Genomic DNA, 23,033 nt, shown 5'->3' with positions numbered 1-23,033 from the left:
AGCTACTCACCAAGAAAAGGAGGTCTGTCTATTGGCAAACATATGTTTGGAATGGTCAAGTATGTGAATGGCTAATCAGGAAGACCACCCAGTATTAGTTCAAGTGAGGAGAAACAAAAGTTAATTGCACACTGAAAAGACAAGCAATTTTTCAGATTTTGAGAGTTCTTCAGGTAAAATATGTTTCTTCTTTCTACTTTTCAGTATGGAATTAACCTTTATTTGTAGTTGTGCCAATATTTTAAAACTAAAGAAGTCATCAGTTTTAACTAAATAGGCAATTTAAATCAAGTTGAAAGTTTCAACCTGTCTTTCAAGCTATTTTAAAGGCTAAAATGAGAAACATCCTGCATTAAAAGAGTATTGTTGTTCTATTCTATAAAAAAAGCAAATATATAAACATGCAGAGAGTATGTACACAATCCAGAAAATTGGATTACGTGTTTTGTTACTTGCATTGTATACTATGTTGACTTACTACAAGTAGTTAATAAATATGTATACAAACTTTGGAAATGTATCACACCTACAGACTTCTGCAGCATTTGAAAATATTATTTATTAACTAAACAAAATATGAATGTGCGCAAGGTCATAAAGCAATGGGCACAAGGCAAGATACTTCTTGGCCTGGAAGCCAGTCCATCACAAAGTACACACAGACAAACACAGACACACACTCACATCAGGGCCAATTTTCCCAAGTGCCAATTACCCTACCAGTATGTTTTTGGAATTTGGGAGACAACTAACCTGGAGGAAACCCATACGAACATAGGGAGAACATGCAAACTCCGTGCAGCTAGAACCCCAGGAACTGAACACAACTCTGTAAAGCTGGTCCCTCTGTACAAGTTGCCCCTCCCTACAAACAGCACTTATAATGAAACCCAAAGCATTTAGTTCCCAAGATAAAGCATATTTTTGCGGATTTGACATCACTTTGTGACGTTGATATATTATTTTATATTAGGAACAAGTAATAGGTTTATTCAATGCTGAAAAAAAGAAGAAAGAGAACACAACGTTTCGGCCGTGGAGCCTTCTTCAGGTGTGAGAGAGACAGGGCAGTAGGCAAAGGTAAAGTAGCGGGAGAACAAAGGTTGGGAGGGAGGAGGAGTGAGAGGCGGGAGCAGGGGACAGACAGAGAGGCCAATCAAGAGGTGTGAAGTCAGAATGGGTGCAGAGAGGTGTGAAATGAAACTTTCAATGAATTGAGAAAATTTAAAAGAACAGTAGTCTGTCGTTAAGAGAAGGGAGAATGTGTGATCCTAGCTGCAGAATAATTTTGGTTTCAGTGTTTTTTCTGATGTATGATTTCGGAAAACCATCTTTGAGAACACAGACGGAGAGATTAGAGTGGTCGTGGCCGTCAAAGGTGATATGAGAAACAATGGGCCTGGAGAGATCTTTAATCTTCACAGCCCTGACGTGTTCTCTGAAGCGGTCTCCGAGTCTCCTTCCTGTTTCTCCAATGTAGATGGCTGGGCATTTACTGCAAGAGATACAGTAAATAAGGTTGCTGGAGGTACAAGATGCTGTCTGGGTGATCCGGAATTGTCCTGAGGGGCCTTGAATGAGTGTGGTGGTGGATGTGTACTTGCAGGTGACACAGCGAGCTCTGTTGCAAGGGCAAGTGCCTGGTGTGGATGGTTGTTGAGGGCGGTCAAGGGAGCTGTGAACAAGGAGGTTACGCAGATTAGGTGGTCTGTGATATGAGATGATAGGGTGATCAGAAAAGAGTGCCCCAATGGAAGGATCATCCTATAGGATGGAAAAGTTGTGGTTAATGGCCCTGGGGATAGGAAGTGTGTTAGGGTGGTAAGGAAGCACCAAAGGAATGCGGTTGTTACGGCGGGAGTTCCTGATCGGGTTGATGGTCCGGGGGGTGTTTTTGGCTTGGGCAAGGGCCCTGTCAATCACACTGCTGGGGTATCCTCAGTTGATGAAAAAGGAGTACATTTTGAGGGCTTGGTTCTCGAAGTCGATGTCGATTTTATATTATGCATGTTATATTTTAATTATGATACCACTCTTTGATCTTTCAATTGCATATATTAACAGCCCCACAGTTTTATTTTAAATCTAATCTTTGAGAAAAATGTTTTCTTTAATGTTGCGCGAATACTTCAAATATTAATATGCTTAATATTTTGGTAATGTTGTCATAATTGTTACACATGTGAAACTTGAACAGATTCATTACAGTTCTGAATATTAGTAAAAACAATGTTTCTGTTCGGTATTACAATGAGTACTGACAAAAAAAAATCAAAATCTGTAGTATACTAAAAATGGTTGATGTGATGTGAAAGCTGCACTGATTAAACTGTAAATGTAATGATTTGAAATTAAATATCTGAAATAAAGAAATAAAGAAGGATTAATAGAATTTAAAATTAAAAGGGATTCGAAAAGACAGTTATTGAAATGTATGTCTTTTTTTGTTCATATATACATATATACAAATTTTGCAATGTGCACCTAAAATGTATCGTAAGAATGTACAAAAATATTAAGACTACTGCAGTTCTCATGAGAAATATAAAAACATTTATATTACATTTTATAACTTTTGGTCAAATATATAATATATTTTTATATAATATAATAAATAATATATTAATAATTTCAAACGTCTTATTTTTTGTTCAGATTCATTTGTTTTCTCCGGTTTTCACATAACCTTTTCTTTATTATTAAAACGCCTATTTATGAGACACAATGTTTCAGATGTCAATAACTGCGAAAAAATGACACAGAGCCTTCAAACTATAGGTATTTTAAAGATCGCGATTTGTGAAAAATTTCACACCTTTTTTTAAACTAGTACCTGGTTGCATTTTTAGAAACATTAGTTTGAATGAAGTGGATTCCAGGTGTATGTGAGTTCATAACGTGAGAATTACTATTAAAAAACTACTGTATGCATGCGAAACACGTGCCTGTGTAAAGCAGGATAACACAAACACTTTGGGTTTGACCTCTCTTTAATTTGTAAACAGATTAATTTGTAATCTGTTTTGTTTTTTTATTCAGATAAAAATACACTACATATGAAATTCTTATGACAAGATGTTTTGTGCTCAATAGCATTATCACCACAGCACACATTGTGCTACATTTCATTCACATCAGTCAAAGCGTTCTGAAGAAAAAAAATGTAACATAATATTGTACGGCACGATGGGCATCAGATTATTTTACTTTTTTAAAGAAAGTCAAAAATAAGAATAAATTCCCCCTACCTAATTTATGACATTGCATGACTTTAAAAGCTATAAAAAAAATCACATTTATTTGCGGAAAATGGGTGTTTTTTCTTCCTTGTGATCAGCGTAGAATCTTTGTGTATGCTGTAAGTTTCCACTAGGGAGTAAAAAAAACACACACTTTTTCATTGAAAAAAAGTAACGCCACACTCTCTTGTTTAAAGCACCACGTCTCTTCCCGTTAAAAGGAGGAGACACTTTAGACTTTAACTCTTCAGTTCATAGAGAAATTTCACCAGAGTCTCTTCTCTTCTTGTGTCTAATTTTTAGTTTAGCAGGATTCAAGCAGGATTTCAGATGAAAGGCAGTGACCTCAATCAAGCCCAAATCATAGTTGAATCCGTTCAGAGTATACATTACATTTTAGCATTTCATTTTAAGCAGAAGACCCTCACACCCGAAGAAGACTTCACAGCCGAAACGTTGCGTTTCTGTCTTCTCTTTTAAGCATGTGTACGATGCTGTAATACAGTTAAAAATAATTAAAAGTCTAAAAAATATCAACTTGAATTCTTATCTCTATTAATATAACTATCAAGTGGTATTAAATAAATACAGCTTTAAAGTTGCATTTAATACCACTCGATATTAATATATTTACAGAGATAAGCTCTCTATTAAAGCTCAGATCAAAGATCAAGCACAGATCAAACAGCAGGATCTCACATACTGGGACTTATCTGTGATCAGTCCGCTGGCTGTGCTGAAAAAAATAAAATGGTTGAACAACTCTTAAGCATACTGTAGTTTTTGTTAACACAAGTTTATCATTGAAAAGACTTTTCTTTAAATTACCAAGACCAGCCATTTACAGTACAGTTTAGATATAGTAATATGTTTATGTTCCTAAATTAATATATTTTATGAGCATGTGAAAGGCATGGTGAATCGGAGATTCTCAAGAATTGCTTTGTATGATTGGAAACAAATGCGTGATTGGATCAACGAAATGCTATGGTTTTACTTTTTGTCAATTAAAAAATAAAGTATTTTCGTTTACAAAAACAGTTACAAAGAATGTGGACCAGGGTTATACTTTGAGTTTACAGCTTGTCCAAGGTCATTCATTATTAATACTATTAGTAATATCTTCAGTAAAGACTTTGATGGCGACAGCTCAAACACTGTACATGAGAGGTTGAGCTTTATTAGCCCCACCTGGCGGTAATTCCAGAATATTATCTTACTTGCGGTATTGTGCGGTATTATACGGTAACCCGTGCTATACCGCAACATGCCCACTTTGTTTTACCGCGGTATAACCCGCTTGTTTTGAATGGCTGCATCTGTACTACATGTTCTTCTAAATTTCTGACTCCCTATCCCATCTATACTCTTCTTCCAAACCTTCCTACTCTCCCTGCCAGAAATGCACTTACTTATTCAAGGCCTTCACGCTGCCAAATCTGCTTCAGGTTCACATGATCTTTTATAGCATGATTTTTTGTATGTTGAAGCTTTTGCAAGTGTTCCTGCATTCCTCTTCTGCTCTATGTCTGCTCATAGCTTTTTTATGTTTGCACATTTCAAAGTAAGAATTGCTCCAAATAACTTTCAAAAACTCCATGCATTTTTGTATTTTTACATCTAAACCATTTATTTACATCTCTAACATTCTAAATTCTCATTTGTCTTAATTATTTAGACTGAAGTTTAGCTTCAGCCTTAAAATTCTTTAGTTTACTTTTACCTTTTGTTTCTTGTTCTACAGAGCTCTTTAATTGTGAAGTTTTCAGATTCTTTACATTAATCTATATACATTTTAAACTGTTATTACTGATCACCGAATGATTGCACTTCACATGGCTTAATTCACCCTTAATGCTCCCTCTGGTGGGATCTTCTGCAAGTTTTCTGAAGTTTAAGTGTAAATAAAAAAATAGATTGCTCAAATTTCTAATTGCTTATTCTATGTAAACATAAAGTAGTCTCTGAAAATGTTATTCTTGTTCCTTTTGGAGACCTTCATTGAAATTGATTTGAAATGTCAAATGCAGTTATTTTGAATTCATATTTTTGCTCCAGAAGAATTACACATTTCCAACTTTACTCTGTTTATCTGTTTGTTGTTACCTCTATAATTAGGCTCATATTTCAATAATAAATCTTACACTAATTACTAGTAGTAAATACTGAGGTTTTCCTTCCCCTGGACACAAAAATATATAAATGTATTTTAGCTGGGATTTTTTCTGTCTGTGCCTCTCCCTACTCTCTCTCAAGCACTGCGAATCAGATACAGAACAGTTAAAGATGCCAACAAGTCAGGCAGCCAAAAGGGGTGGGAGGTGTCTTCCTGCCTCTGTAACTAAAAAGCCAAATAGGAATGGTTTAAGCGGCATACAGAGCAGAGTAGCTGACAGTTTGAGGTAGCCTATCATGTAAATGTCGCTTTGTTCCTGATAGGTTAAGCTTTTGATTTTTGCCTTGTTTTGTTGGTAAAACACAATGATCACAAGCACGGCCACGTTAACTGGGATGTGTAGTTTTTTAGTTCAGTTTGAATTTTAAGACAGGGCTTTAAAGAGAGGGATTACAAAAAATTTTTGGTGCCCACTTCTCCGCTTTAAAGGTATCCTCGTTGTAGAAGAATTAATTAGTTTGCCAACTAACACAAACACACAAACTGAATAACAATACAAAGTATATTACCAAGAATAGTGATTACAAATCTTTAAAAAACATACTTGTAAGATAAAGAGCACAATGATGAACTATTATATTAAAACTAACACTCTATGGGCACTACGTGGTGGGGGACCCTGCCCACTAACCCCCTTTCCCGAAAACTTAATGGGGCCAACTAATTCACAGCTGGATAAAATTTTATCTTGCCTTGTGAAACTGAAACTCCAGACTTTTTCCAAGTATTTACTATAATTGTCCGGCAGAGGAATATCACTGTGTTAAATAGCGTCTCTGTGCTCACTGAATCTTTCAACTCCCAATATAATAAAGAAATTTGTTTTCAGGTGAGAAATATCTGTTGTTATGATTAATTTAACTGTTAATACGATGATGAATATAATTGCTATTCTCTCAATAAAATACTATGCAAACTATATTCACATTTCTGGTAATTGTACATATTATGGTATATCAAATTAATAATATTATTTATATTGATATTTATATTAATATCAAGAATTAAGTAATAACATGAATGAACCTCTAGACCATTTCCAGGATGCTCAGAAAGAGCACAGGAGGAATTGTTTCGTGCCAGCCAGATAGCGAATTATCACTATATAATTCGGAGAGGGAAACTGGGTGTGGGCTTTTATTTCACTCTACATCACTCTCCTCAATCCCCACTCCCTGGAAAGATAAAGGTGATAAATGTGCTAAAACATCACTCAAAAGTGTGCAGTGTGTTAACACAAACTCTCCAAACAGAGATGATTGTAAGACCAAGGTGACTTTCTGCTCAATTAAATGAGAGCTACACTACAGACAGATTTTAAATTCTTCAAGCAAAATTGTTTGCCAAAATCAGCTACATTGCAGTACACAGATTAATTTGCTGATTTCTCATTGCTGAAATTTGCATTAAGACAAAATATAGATTTTCTTAATGCGGATGTAAACCTGAAAGAGGAGTTTATAACAAGCTATAATAATAAACTATCTTTATACATCTGGCATGTAAAAATATAGCCAAAAGGATCTCTGATCGGGATTGAACCATGTTCTTTCAAATAGGAACCACTTGTTTTAACCACTGTTCTAAACTGCTGCTTGAGTACAATGTGCTAAATTACAGTCTATGAGCATTTCAATGTTTAATACCACTGTATAGACAATACACATTTTTTTAATTATGTCAAAATCCTTCCAAAATAACCATAAGTTATATTTTTAACTGCCAAATATCTGAACTCCATATTAATGTAACTGTAGGATTCGTGTGATAGTAATTAAAAACACTGCCGGTATGGATGGTAATTGGATGGAGACTGATTCATATTTTTTGTAGTTTATTACTGAACAGCCACCTTTACTACTTTGTGGAAATGGAGCAGGACTTGTGGCTGCTTCAGTTCATAGCCAGTAACCTACAAATGTACTGAACTCTGTGACACAGCACCCTTTTGACTGGATAGAACATCTTTCCCTATCTGTCCAGAAGTGGGGGTTGGGGCTGAAGTTATTGTCTCCCCTCCTAAATGTAACATCTGATATATATGTTTGTAGCGGGGCCAACTTCACAGAGCTCCAATACAGCACTCTAGTTGGAGGAGATAAATAAAAACAAACAAATATTACTTGCTACAAGTTTTAAAAAAAACTGACCCTGTGCTCTGACCCCAGGCTTCCCTCCCTGTCTGTGTGTCTCGTGGAGAGCAAGTTGGGGTATGTGAAAATATAAATTCCTAATACAAGTATATGGCCAATAACGTGATCTTATTTTCTCTTATAAAATATTATTACAACTGTAAGTGGCTAGGCAGTATCTCTTAAGAGTTTAGAGATTTTGACATTGTTTCAAAGCAAAGGGAATGTTTGTTAAGATGAAGTGAGTCCAGAGTATGTTATCAAAGCAATCATAAAGTTTACCTTAGTTAATTAAAGTAAATGAATTTTTGGGTAAATTATTAAATGTCAATCAACAGTTCAGAAAGACACCATATAAAATCAGATCAGGACTGGAAGACAAGAGAGGAGAACTAGGAAAGATCAAATCATGACAGAGAGGAGATACGAAGAGATGGAACTTGAAACTTGTGCCAGGCAAGAATCCCTTCATCTTGATCATTCAAAAAAATAAATGATTAGAGCTAAGTATTTGAACCTTGCAAAAAGAGAGCTTACTATTCTGTTTTTTTGGGGGGAACCTGGATTTTCGAATGAAGAATACCTAAAAATGGCCTTCCTGCTTGGTAGGTGCATGTTTAGAATTGGGAGATGGGCTCCCCTTTATTTTGTGACATCTGGATTTGTAGAGAAGAGATTCAACTACAAGTTGTGTTGCATTTAGTTTAGGCAGCTTTTGTCTTTTTGGCCTCTCTAGGCATTATTCTCGAGTCGAATATTTGCTAGCAGTCTGGGGTTTTCTGAGTGGTCTAGAAGTAGGTCGGTACATACCGTAAATATAGAGAAACGTGTGTTGTATGTTTATGTTTTGTGTACTGTAGTGTGTGTCACTGTCACTGTTAATAAATATTTGTTTAACCAAGAGTGCTGGAATGATTATGCTTTTTACAAAATCTGTGCCAAAGGAATACAAATGCTTCTAACTTTACCAAAAGCTCAGGTATATTTTTGGAGCAATCATTACAAGTTGGGGTTGATATTATTTTTGTTATTGACTAAGCTGCTTGGTCAAATCCTGATATTCACCCTTTTTGTAACCCCCTCCTTTGTAACAATATAATCTCATGCTTAATGATATTAACACTTTTTCATAATATTACATATTAGTATTTTGTATAGTCAGCATCCCTTTGTACTCATCTTTTGTAGCAGTTGATGCTTTAGTCGCATCAGAGACAGAGGTCATCTCTAATCAGCATTGTTAGACTTCAGCATTATAACTTTCTTACCTTTTCTTAAACAAATAGTTATTTGGCCTCAACAGCTCCAAGGAAAACTAAATGTGACATATTTCACAAATAGTTTACCAAGCTTATTAGAAAAGATTTAAACAATTTTGAATATAACAACACCACTATGATATTTTACATATACTTGTTAATTAGTGTGAAATTCATTGAAAATATAGTGAGCATGGTATTCAATTTACAAGGAGCACTAAGCTTTATTGTATTGCTTTGAAACATTTTGTTTATCCTAATGAGATGCATTTTAAAATGTAGGTCATCTTGCTTAGAGGGAATGTAGGTGGGAGTCATGGGAGAGAAGAAAGCCTGTTTGATTAGTCAGCCTGATGGGGTTGCATATTCTCATTAAAGATCTGTTTTAGATAGGACAAAAACTGGTACAGGTTTAGGATTGTGATTGTGATTGTGATGCAAACATAATTCACTTAAAGGTTTTAAATAAAACTGCTTTTTTTCGGTGTTTTAATACATGCAGAGTCAACACAACTGAAAGGCATATGGAAATTAATTAATAAATTGTATTATTATGACATAGAGTCACCATGGCAACAGAGTCATATATGTTTAATGCTAAAATAACATAATTCTATACAGCTGCAGGAAGATTTCATGCATCATTAACCAGAGTGTTGTTTAACCAGATTATGATACTAATTATTTATCTTTTTTTTGCATTGCAGATCGGGTAACAGAAGTAAAGACTGATATCTATGTTACTAGTTTTGGACCAGTTTCTGATACTGACATGGTGAGTCCAAGTTGCATTTGTATGTTAATTTTTATATACAATACTGAAATTCTATACACATACTGTATATATGAGAGTAAAGATAAAAAGATTACCTTTGTCAAAGTTTGGATCACTCCTATGAATTGAGAGTTTAACTATCTCTGGTTCAAGGATGGTCTTAGCATAATATCTTAATTCTGAATTTTCCATTAATCTCAGCCTTTAGTCATTCCAGGCTTTAAAGATATCTATAAAACAATATGGGGCACCACTGTGGCACAGTAGTTAGCATTGATACCTTATATCACTAGGGCCCTGGGTTCAATTCCTGGGATGTTATTTGCAAGGAGATTCTAGGTTCTCCCCGTATTCAAATGGGTTTCCTCTCACTGTTCCAAAGACATTCTGGTAGGTTAATCAACATCTGAGAAATTTGGCTCTGGTGTGAGTGTGTGCATCTTTTTGTCTATGTGTGCCCTTGATGAGCATCATGTCCAGGGTGTACCCTGCCTTGTGCCCATTGCTTTCTGGGTTAGGTTCCAGCTCTCCCTGACCCTGTACTGGAAGTGATTAGAAAGTGGATGGATGGATAAAAAAATATAACCGTTTCTCTTCAAAACCTAAGTATAATCAGTCTAAAGCAACATCATTATTTTATCATGTTTATTTTGTTGTGTGAGATAAGGATTTCAATTCAAGTTAGATTTAAACTTTGTAACAAATACAATGTCAATAACATGTAAGGATTTAATTGAAGGAGGCTCCAAAGATTAAATATGTTTCCTGTTTTTTTTCAAATTTCAAAGCCGTTATATTATATAACAGTTATATAAAAATCAAAATTATAAAGCACAAGGTCCCAGTGGGAAATTGAAAAGAATAATTACCTGTTTCTAATATGAGATGAAAGAAAGCTATGCTAGAAATTCAATGTCCATCATTTGTGGTGACCCAAGATATAGACTTTTTTTGGTGATGAACCCATATGCTGGGCAACCATCAAAGCAAAGCAGGGGAAAACAGGCAAATGGGAGGGGCAAGGTGTTTACACTGTGGCCTAGGTAAAAAGCACTCAGGGCAGCAGCAGTGCTATGCCCCCACTGGAAAAGCACTGTAGCTGACTGTACAAAGCACTTGGGGTGATAGCAGTGCTGTTAGTACACTGGGGCTAGGCTGAGCAATCTGTACGCTATCAGGATTCGATTTGGCTGTATAGAACCAGCTCAAGGGTCATGCAGGCAGGGGTCAATACCAGGTAGATGCAGTAACGCATCACAAGGGAAAGTCCAGGAGATGAGGTTGTAGAAAGCCAAGTTCCAATTTGAGATATTGTAAACACCATACAGAAGCCAAGGGAGAGACTAAGAGCAAGGTCAGGAAAAGCCATATCAGGAATCCAACAAGCACAAGAGGGGCAACACAAGAACTAAAGAGAGTGACACGGGAACAAAAGAACAAAGGTAGCAACTGGAGAACACAAAAACTAGTGAACACAAGCAATAGAGAATAAAGCTAAGAGAAACCCAGTAACAAGCTAGAATTAATCTCTTGTGAAGACTCACTCAAGCAGACTCTATACCAGAGTCCTGAATAAAGTCTGAGCTGACCTTAAGTAGCCTGAGCCAGCTGAGGCTGGAGAGGTGGTAATAGCACACAAGTGGTCAGGCTTGATGTCTGATTGCATTTCAGGCCAAATCTCCACCTTCCTGTTAGGGCCAGTTACCACGGCAACAGTAGTTTTACTCCATTGCAGTCCAGGAAAGCATGACAAGAAAAAATTAAAAGACAGTCATCAATTTTCTTAGTTCAAAAATCTTTTTAGTTGAACAATCATGAAAAAGTGACATGGACTGACATGTATGAAAAGTTTTCTATCTTTGTCCCTGGATGGCTTTATATATATTCTGCTTTTTATTCAATTGACGTATTACTTATTTGAATTAGTTGTTTGTAATATAAATTGAAAATGAGCATGATCTTTAGTCACTGACTAAAAATAAATATTTGTTTTAGTTTTCCCCCTTCATATAGTTTTAGTTTATGCATTTTGGTGTTTACAAATTTAGATTGACGGCCTGCATCCTGACCTGTTGGACAAGGAGAGCTTTTTTGCTGAAGTTGTTGGTAGAATAGATCGAAAACATAAAACAAATTGTTGTCTTGATTGGCTGGTGTGGGGGTTGAACTGTGGGGACAAATCTTTTGAAAAAAGTTGACATTTAAAAAAAACAACAAATGGGTTTCATTAATTATTCTAGCAAGCACTATTATGTTTCTGTCTGGAAGAAAAGATTAAAATCAGCCATAAAGTGAATCAGTGAAATATTAATCTAATATTTCACAATACAACTTAGTTGTATGTGTGTGCTCTTAATAAAAATTATGACATTTTTATTGAAGAGGAAGGACACTAAAATAGTTAACAATGAGGGGAACATTTGGCCCCTTTTTCTAATTTGCTTCTCGTAGCTTGATGATCTAAGATCAAATACAATTTTTTGTAATAGATTCACAATGTTGGCATCAGGAAATTGTTAGGACATTTATTCTAAACTCACATTACTCTGTTTAAAAAATAATCTCCTGTTCATTAAACAAAAATGTTAATACGTTTCTGGACTTGAATTTCTGAATCAAAACAAATCAGTATTCCTGTAATGTGTATCAGATCACATGTTAGCCTTGTTGCAATTTGTATTATCCATAGAGGACACCTATACTTCTTATAATATGCATGGACGCCTGCATGGTGACGCCACCGTCTTTCCCTCTGAATAGCCAGCAGGAACCTGTACCGTGTGGATCCCTTAAGATCTCCCTTCAGATTTAAAAGGTTATTAATAATATCTTCAGTGTCAACCCTTCTGTGCCCGGATTGCAGCGGGTAAGATATTTTTCCAAGAAAGATCTGATGACGAGGAAGAAAAATCACCCATTTTTCGTGCACAAAAAGTGGTTATTAACTATCGAAACCTGTTTTTATCGCTTTTAAAGTCGTGCAATTTCTAAGTTAAACAGGAACACATCATTACATCTAATTTTTATTATTTTTTTAAATTAAAAAATTGGATTGCCCAGCCTAACTGTTGTGTTTATAATATTGTGGCATTATTATATAGGATGGACACAGTGACTCAGGCACTCATTGAATGAAAAATGGTGCTTTATTTTTCAGTACAGCGGAGTACAGAGAGACACACACCCACACTTTTTCATATATAAGATATATATTTTTCATATATAAGATATAATGATGTGTTCCTGCTTAGACATTGCACGACATTAAAAACTATAAAAACAGGTTTCGATAGTTAATAACCACTTTTTATGTGCAAAACACTGGTATTTTTTTCTTCCTCGTGATCAGCTTAGAAATCTGTGTACACTGTAAGGTTTTTACTTCTTAATTAAACATTTAAAATACATGTTTCGAATAGAAAAAAATCATATTCTGTTGTCTTCCTGGTATGTGGAACAGATCAGCAGGTCTTTTTTTTCCCAATCAAAGGCTCACCACTATTCACACTCAACCACATCACAGATCTGCCACACACACACGCCTCAGGACGGTGACGTCACTGCCTTTCATATGAATCCTTTCATATGGAAACATTTTGACACTGCTCTTAACAACCTTAGGAAGATCACAAAGCAAGCCTGTTAGCCTGGTTTTTGCCTAAAAAAATCACGCCCAAGAAAGTGAAGTAGCATTAACTATCTAAGGTGTTTTGCAGACGTGGCATAGTACGTAAATCAGGCTTTATATATATTCTAATCGCAGTGGGGACAGGGTGTGTGGGGACAGGATCCAGAGTAAACTTAGCTTGAAGTTCGAGAATGATTTTGGCACGTCTGTAGCTTTTTCACGAAAACACTTGCTGTGTGTACAAAGTACATTGTGACTGTTTTCACAATGCCCACCGAGTTGTACCGCAGCATACCCCGCTTGTTTTGAATGGCTGCATCTGTACATCAAAACATTAGTAACACAATTTCTATGTTTCCAACTCCATTCAGACTATCTACCAAAACAGAGCTTTATTTAGTGGTCTTCTAACTAAATGACTCGTATATACATTCCATGGATTTGAAGTAAGGCTAATTAACCTGTAATTCCTGTAAGAATTGTAGGTAGAGACAAGATGGAGGTTTGGTTAAAATCTAGTCTGAAGAAGAAAGCTGCTATGAGCCTACCAACAGAGGGAGGGAAGAAAAGAGAGCCTCTGTTCAACTGACTATGAATAAAGTGAAGCCAATAATAACATTTTACATCTTTAACATTACACATTTTATCTGTGACATTTTAATTTTGTACTTTTTTGCAATGAATGATGTTGGTATTAACATATTTAAATCACAAATTGCAATGGGAAATCACTGTTCCTGTATTAGACTCTTGATTATTAGCATTTGATGTTAGTGAAACCCTTGCTTCATATAATATGTTTCCTTACTGTTTATCAACTTTAAATCCACTTAATGTGGAATATTAATATGTAATTTTGTAACTAAAGGGAACTTTTGTCAGCTGACAAAACAACAGAAGCATAATCATCTGTATCCCATAAACTACATTAATTTAGAAATATAAATATATTATACATACTGTATATAGCTGGTAGTCGTAGCTAAAAAAATACATAACAGTATTCCACTTTCCATTACAGTATGGAACAGTATTCCATTTTCTGCATCGTCTTTAAGATAAGGAACAAGTAATAGGTTTATTCCATGCTGAAAAAAAGAAGAAAGAGAACACAACGTTTCGGCCGTGGAGCCTTCTTCAGGTCTTTAAGATAAGATCACTTTATTGGCCATATACAATTTCTTGTATTAAGAATGTATCTTTTCACATACCCCAACTTGCTCTCCATAAGACACACAGACAGGGAGAGAAACTTGGGGTCAGCCATTTATATAGCACCCCTGGAGCAGTTGGGGTTAAGGGCCTTGTTCAGGTGCGTAACGGAGTAGGATTCCTCTACCAGCCGCAGGATTCGAACCGGCAACCTTCCAGCCACTGGGGCACATCCTTAGCCACAGAGTCTGTGGCTTAGCCTGATTCTGTTGGTATTGTTGTTAAAAAGATGTAGTACTTTTTCAAATCCACTTAATTGGGAATATTAACATGGAATCATGTAAGTAAAGAAATGTTGGTAGTTGAAAATAAAAATAGTTACTGAATAAATGTATGGATCTTAATATAATTTATTTATATAGCAGAAAAAATGAGACAAGACTGGGACACCCTCAGAATGAAAAACTACAAAAACATGAAGGAGAAGTGGTAGCTAAACATATAAACAAGTGAAGTATATTAATGTCTCAGAATATTATTAATTTGTGAATAACAAATAATTTAAAACTGCTTGTATTTTGTTGAGGGTGATTTATTATTGTTTTCACAACTTTCGGTTTCTCATTAAAACACTTATTTTTGAGAGATGATGTTTCAGATCGGTGTCTTTGCAAGAGCCTTCAAACCACACGCATTTTAAAGATCACAATTTGTGAAAATGTTCACAATGTTTATATAAACAACATCTATTAACCAATTGCATTTTTAGAAACCTTAGTTTTTATTTGTTTAAGCTCAATTATGCATAGGCTTGATTAAAGCCGATCCATGGTGCAAATGAATTCATAACGTAAGAATTGCTATTCAAAAGCTTTTTATGCAAATCACCTCACCATATAAAGCAAAATAACACAAACAAAAACCCAAATCCTTTACAATTATGCATCTCGTGTGAGTATTAAGTTACAGTCTTTGTGCTTCAATTAAGGACTTCTGAAAACTCTCTTTTTGAAAATTCTCAAATACCACACCAATACTTCTGTAGGCTGCACCTCTACTTGAACAATGCCAGTAATTAAATGAGACTATAAATACACAGAATGTAGTGGAACTTTCATATTTCCCATCTCTATGCCTTGCAAGAACACACTTACTGTAATTCACAAGAAGTCTGGTCTTTTTAAATAAAGCCATTATAAAAAAGAAGGTTTTGGGTCAAGATTTGAAAGAGCCCAGGAAGGGGGACTCTCAGATATCCTTGGAGGCTAAAGAAGCCTGCTATCAATAAAATATCTGCCTTGCGACATTTTTCAAACTGCTTCAAAGTCATGTACAGAGTAAAATTCTCCTAAATTAATGCCTTGATGGACACACCACTAATTACCCCTACACAGTACCCATAATACAAAGGACCACAAAGACTAAAATAATCCCAAGTGCACATGCACACCAAGTTAAAAAACACCGGCTTCACAAAACAGATGAAAGTTCTCTGACCAGCTCCCAAATTTGTTACAGATGCAGCCATTCATAATGGGTGAGGTATTTCGCGGCATACCCCGGTGGGCGTGTCGCGGTGTCACGCGGTATCACGTGGTGTCACGTATCATTTGACGCTTTGCCGGAAACTATCCGGCGTTGCCTTGTAAAACCGCCAGGGGGAGCTTAACCTCTCATGTACAGCATTTGAGCCTTTAATTTTGAACTGTGTTTTACAGCATGTTAATCATCAGTTATTAAAATGTTGGTATATTTTATGAAAGCAAGATTGCTCAGTTGGACAAAAGTACACAACCTACCTTTATCAGAAATATTTATGCATCAAAGCCTTTACCGAAGATATTACTAATAGTATTAATAATGGATGACTTTGGACAAGCTGTATACTCAAAGTATAATTTCTTTAGCACATTTGTACAAGCACTTGGAATCTGTCCAAGCCATACTTTGTCAGGCATTTTGTTTTACTTCAACGGGCATAAAAACTTCCTTGCTCTTAACAGGGCGTTTCATAATTTCTAACTACGAAAATGATTTAAAATGCGACACCTATCATTCAACTAGAGCTTAAAATATCACAAGGATCCTCAAGAGCACAGCAGATTCCAGTCAGATTCCAGGAATCGGCACTTTAAAGGAAAAATACACACCGGTATTCCATTTCTCCCAAACCATTTTAAGCATCAAAGTATTTAACTAGCATGTGAAATAGCTTGTGAAAAAGCGGTAGTTTTAAGCTTTTCTGCTAATATACAGTGCCTTGCGAAAGTATTCGGCCCCCTTGAACTTTTCAACCTTTTGCCACATTTCAGGCTTCAAACATAAAGATATAAATTTTTTATTTTATGTGAAGAATCACCAACAAGTGGGACACAATTGTGAAGTGGAACGAAATCTATTGGATTTTTGAAACTTTTTTAACTAATAAAAAAATGAAAAGTGGGGCGTGCAAAATTATTCGGCCCCCTTGCGTTAATACTTCGTAGAGCCACCTTTTGCTGCGATTACAGCTGCAAGTCGCTTGGGGTATGTCTCTATCAGTTTTGCACATCGAGAGACTGAAATTCTTGCCCATTCTTCCTTGCAAAACAGCTCGAGCTCAGTGAGGTTGGATGGAGAGCGTTTGTGAACAGCAGTTTTCAGCTCTTTCCACAGATTCTCGATTGGATTCAGGTCTGGACTTTGACTTGGCCATTCAAACACCTGGATACGTTTATTTGTGAACCATTCCTTTGTAGATTTTGCTGTATGTTTGGGATCATTGTCTTGTTGGAAGATAAATCTCCGTCCCAGTTTCAGGTCTTTTGCAGACTCCAACAGGTTTTCATCCAGAATGGTCCTGTATTTGGCTGCATCCATCTTCCCCTCAATTTTAACCATCTTCCCTGTCCCTGCTGAAGAAAAGCAGGCCCAAACCATGATGCTGCCACCACCATGTTTGACAGTGGGGATGTTGTGTTGAGGGTGATGAGCTGTGTTGCTTTTACGCCAAACATATCGTTTTGCATTGTGGCCAAAAAGTTCGATTTTGGTTTCATCTGACCAGAGCACCTTCTTCCACATGTTTGGGGTGTCTCCCAGGTGGCTTGTGGCAAACTTTAGACGAGACTTTTTATGGATATCTTTGAGAAATGGCTTTCTTCTTGCCACTCTTCCATAAAGGCCAGATTTGTGCAGTGTAAGACTGATTGTTGTCCTATGGACAGACTCTCCCACCTCAGCTGTAGTTCTCTGCAGTTCATCCAGAGTGATCATGGGCCTCTTGGCTGCATCTCTGATCAGTCTTCTCCTTGTCTGAGCTGAAAGTTTAGAGGGATGGCCAGGTCTTCGTAGATTTGCAGTGGTCTGATACTCCTTCCATTTCAAGATGATCGCTTGCACAGTGCTCCTTGGGATGTTTGAAGCTTGGGAAATCTTTTTGTATCCAAATCCGGCTTTAAACTTCTCCACAACAGTATTACGGACCTGCCTGGTGTGTTCCTTGGTCTTCATGATGCTCTCTGCGCTTTCAACAGAACCTTGAGACTATCACAGAGCAGGTGCATTTATACAGAGACTTGATTACACACAGGTGGATTCTATTTATCACCATCAGTCATTTAGGACAACATTGGATCATTCAGAGATCCTCGCTGAACTTCTGGAGTGAGTTTGCTGCACTGAAAGTAAAGGGGCCGAATAATTTTGCACGCCCCACTTTTCATTTTTTTATTAGTTAAAAAAGTTTCAAAAATCCAATAGATTTCATTCCACTTCACAATTGTGTCCCACTTGTTGGTGATTCTTCACATAAAATAAAAAAAATATATCTTTATGTTTGAAGCCTGAAATGTGGCAAAAGGTTGAAAAGTTCAAGGGGGCCGAATACTTTCGCAAGGCACTGTAATATGGAATCGCGTATCTAAAGAATTTGTGTGCTGCGACAGGGCTGTGTAGGGCTGTTTCGCCTGTCTGTTCATGCGAGCTGTCTTGTAGCCTACTGGTCTAGGTTCGTGACTACCAACTGGCAGGTTGTGTGTTTGAATCCAGCTGGTGCTGGACTTTTCATTTTTATTTATTTATTTTTTAATCGCATAACATAAACATATTACCGTATGCAAACTGTACTGTATACAGTATGTATATGTATATTTAATGTCTTAACTGTGCCCGTTTAAGTATTGAATATTCATATCTAATTTTACCACTGAAGGGAAATCTTAGTAGCTGAGCATAAAAAGAATAGGAGCATACTGTAACGCGTGTGAAGGCCATAAACGATATTAATTTTGGAACATAAACATACAGTATATGGCTGGTCTCGGTACTTGTGTGTAAAAAAATACACACCAGTATTCCATTTCTCCCAAAACATTGTAAGCTTCGAAGTCTTTAACTAACGTGATACCGGAGTCAACAAGCATACTTTTAGAATTTGATTAAAAGGGAATATAATATGGAATCGCGTATCTCAAGAAATTAATAACGATATAATTATATTCATGTTGCAAAAGAACTGCAACGGACATAAAAACTCCCTTGCTTTTAACAGAGCGTTCCATAATTTCTCACTACGAAAATGCCAGGTGAAAGGATTTGTAAACATATTTTGTTAAAGCAAGTCAGTTTTTTCCGCAACACATAAAATACATTTTTCCAAGAAAGTTTAGCCTTTGTCACTAATGAAACCACTAAATAAAGACAGAAATATAGAAATCTTAAGATTTGTTTTATTTAATGTTGGTAGCAGGATGAACTGTCAGAGTGTTTATTTTGTCGCAGAATTGCTGCAAGATGTTAACAGTGAAAAAGGTATTTAGAAATGAGTTATTTCAAGATGAAAAAGAAAACATACACGAAACATGGTTTCATTATGACCAGAATCGGTCTTGAGATATTTTTAACTTGATTTACAGTATTTGAGAGGTATGTCTTAACACCGATACTACAGTGCTTAAGTACTGCTCACGTATATGTTTCTAGGTTTATATTATGCATTTCATACGGTCAAATTACTTTTGAGCAACTAATAAGAAGTGCGAAACGGTATGCGTTTTAGTTTCGTTTTGTGCTGGGACCCGTGGATTGATTAGAGATATCAAGTACATACAAGTCATTTTTTAAATGTTGTAGTTCGTCTTGAAAAAATGTTACGAGTACATCATCTATCAACAATTACACAGGTTCTGTTTCCATATTGCGGATTTTGGTTACGTAATATTATTTTCTAGATTTCACATTGTGAATATATGATTTGGGCAAACAGAGCCGCAAAGAAGTACATTATTGGTTGTTGTTTTTTTTTGCAGTTTTATCTAGTACAAGCGATGCTTAAACCTTTGTCTGATTCTTGTGAAACTATCCACACGACAGTTAAAGTACCTAGGAGTTGACTTCAGTGATGTCACTGATGGGATGTTTCTAAAAATCCATCCTCTGTAAAACGTCTTCTCTAGTTGTCCTGCATATGTATTCTCTAATGAAGCTGTGTGTTCTGAGCCTGCATCTCTACATTTCTGTATGAACCAGCTTAGAGGGCTAAAGACAGCTTGTGTTTAAATTGAGTGTAAGGCAATTTATGCTTCTAAAGTCATGGTCAGCATTTATTTTTGTACTGTGCTGTAAACTTGTTCTGTGCCAAGTCACATTATTTTATAGCGTTTTTATAGCGTTATCAAATCCGGTGGCGCTGTGTGTTAGTTTCCTGACTCCCATGTCACATGGTCTGTGATTGAAACCTGTAAAACCGGTTTAATTCGTCACAGCCAGCACTCTTCAGGTGTGAGGGTCTTCTGCTCAGAATGAAACGCTAAAATGTTTGTGTATATTCTAATGGTAGTGGGGGCAGGGTGTGTGGGAACCGGTTTGGATGAAATTGCACTGGAGATCTATGTTCTTCACACCTGAAATATTTTCTCTGAAAGCATTTTCTTCGCAGTTTAACCGATCTTGTTACAGCATGTTACAGTTAACTATTATTAACCATATTAATTTTAAGTGCTTTATGTAAAATCTTGTAAAAATATATTTTCATTGTTCAAATATACATTAAGTCTGACTATCATATAATAAGTTAAATACAAAACTAAAGAAAAAATAGGGTTAAATATAATTCAAAATATTTTGCTAACAATGTTAACTGTTTATGAATAATAAAATGTATTAACTAAGGAGTAGGATGGCACAGTTGTTAGTATGCTTTTTGTTTTGTTTCTTTTTCATAAATACAACAGTAGTACCTGATGTCTCAGTGGCTTTCAAAATTAAATTATGCATGCAAACCTGTGAACTAGAAAGATAACTATCCATTTATAATGGTGGCAAAGTGGTTAGCATTGCTATCTTGCAGCACTGGGGTCCTAGGTTCAATTCCTGCCATCCTGTGTGTGTGGGGTTTACATGTTCTCTCTGGGTTACATGGTTTTTCTCCATATGTGTGATATGACTCCCTCCCGCACTCCAAAACATACTGGTAAGTTAATTGGTTTATGGGAAAACTGGCCCTGGTGTGTGTGTGTTTGTGTCTGTCTGTCCTGTGATGGACTGGCGCTATGTCCAGGGTGTATTCTGCCTTGTGTCCGTTGCTTACTGGGATAGGCTCCAAATCCTCTGTACTGGATAAAGAGATTAGAAATGGAAGTAAAGGCACTGTGCGGATGGAACTATACACGGTGTTAGAAACCCACTATGAAATGGCAGCATCTCACTGAGAATAAAATATTTTATAGTGCTGGCTTAAGGAAACAGCCCTTCCACCTCTCTTGCACATCAGTATCCATACCTAGTTATTTAAACAAATTGCCTCTAATTATAAACATCTTAATATGCTGGCTCTGTGGATCCGCATCAGCTATGTTTGCCCATTCCTTCAATTCATGTGCATCCAACACACAGTTCAACGCTAGCAACTACACAAAATCTAAAATATGAGCTCTACTTGCCACTTACAATACCAACAGTACCAGCTAACTTTAGTAGTGACATTTTCATGGATCTTTTTAACAATAAAATTTACAACATTAGACTTCAGACACAATTAAACAGGCCTCAAAAAAGTCTGGTACAAACATTTTCAGCATGGAATAAACCGTTACTTTAATTGTATAAACCTTAAATGGATTCATATTCTCAATAAGATTTGGTGCTCAGTAACATGACAGAAGACATACGTATCATGCTTATCCTTCTATTTTTCATAATCGTAAACTCCTTAAGGCAGTTACATTTTCTCTGTTCTGACCTGGAGTTACAGAGAAATTTAAATTCTTATAAGAGATTTGTAATGAGGAAAGTCATACCAATCACTAATACAGTACCAGGATTTGCAATGACAACACAAATACTTTCTTTCTGTATGTGTTTATTTTGCAGTTTGAGTCTATGGCATTCCTTTGGGGGTCTATACTCCAAGGCATGACTTTTTTATGGGAACATGACATTTTTTTAAACATATATTTTTGTGGTAGGAGGGCGCAAAACATCAGTATTTACTGCTATTAATCACTGTACGATTTATAGTTGAAATCTGAGCCTAGATATAAAGTTAGATATAAAGTTAAAATCTCAACAAAGCAATGTAGGAAATACAGAGAAAATAAATCCTTTCTGACATCTAAAATCAGTTTCAATCAAGGTCTCTAAAACGAACAAGAAAAAGGATTTTCGGAGGGCAATTACGCTGTGTTTATATAGAATAAGTGATTTATGAGCAATCTAATTTCTTGTTCGTTTAAAACAGTGAAATGTCAGCTGCAAAAGATCGCACCAGAAACAGCACTCTCTCTGCCTGTCATAGACGTTCAGGAAAGGCTGAATGAAGTCATGTCAAGTACAATAATTTGGTGATCAATAATAACAGTTGTGTTATATCCATGGAAATATATTCATTATATGCCAGCGAACCTCACCATGCCAGGCCACCACCGCGTCACAACACACAGCTGCCAGTGCACCTCTACATACCCGACCACCACTGCATCACACAGCTGCCAGCGCACCTCACTGTGCCAGGCCACCACTGCATCACATAGCTGCCAGCGCACCTCACCATGCCAGGGCATCACTGCGACACACCACACAGCTGCCAACGCACTTCACCGTGCCAGGCCACCACTGCGACACACCACACAGCTGCCAGCGCACCTCACCGTGCCAGGCCACCACTGCGTCACATAGCTGCAAGCGCACCTCACCGTGCCAGGCCACCACTGCATCATACAGCTGCCAGGGCACCTCACCGTGTCAGGCCACCACTGCGTCACACATATTTCAGCGCCATATATTTCATGGATATTATGGAATATAATGGATGGATATCTTAGTTATCTTTCTAGTTCACAGGTTTGCATGCATAATTTAATTTTGAAAGCCACTGAGACATCAGGTACTACTGTTGTATTTATGAAAAAGAAACAAAACAAAAAACATACTAACAACTGTGCCATCCTACTCCTTAGTTAATACATTTTATTATTCATAAACAGTTAACATTGTTAGCAAAATATTTTGAATTATATTTAACCCTATTTTTTCTTTAGTTTTGTATTTAACTTATTATATGATAGTCAGACTTAATGTATATTTGAACAATGAAAATATATTTTTACAAGATTTTACATAAAGCACTTAAAATTAATATGGTTAATAATAGTTAACTGTAACATGCTGTAACAAGATCGGTTAAACTGCGAAGA

At 36.3% G+C, this 23,033-nt stretch overlaps 1 protein-coding gene across 3 annotated transcripts in view; it reads left to right on the top strand.

Annotated features, from left to right (window-relative positions):
- The window catches only part of gabra2a (gamma-aminobutyric acid type A receptor subunit alpha2a), a 389,198-nt gene that overhangs the window by 20,189 nt on the left and 345,976 nt on the right, over positions 1-23,033 (top strand). For all 3 annotated transcript variants that reach the window (XR_011189718.1, XM_015345339.2, XM_015345340.2), the window contains exon 4: positions 9,514-9,581. Coding sequence is in view for 2 of the 3 variants with exons in the window: in XM_015345339.2 (XP_015200825.1) it covers positions 9,514-9,581 (68 nt within the window). In the remaining variant the exon portion in view is untranslated. The remainder of the gene's footprint in view (positions 1-9,513; positions 9,582-23,033) is intronic.

The sequence above is a fragment of the Lepisosteus oculatus genome, chromosome 1, assembly GCF_040954835.1.
Source record: "Lepisosteus oculatus isolate fLepOcu1 chromosome 1, fLepOcu1.hap2, whole genome shotgun sequence".
Taxonomy (NCBI): Eukaryota; Metazoa; Chordata; class Actinopteri; order Semionotiformes; family Lepisosteidae; genus Lepisosteus; species Lepisosteus oculatus.
The sequence above is the reverse complement of the archived record's forward strand: the minus strand, read 5'-3'. Positions and strand labels throughout refer to the sequence as shown.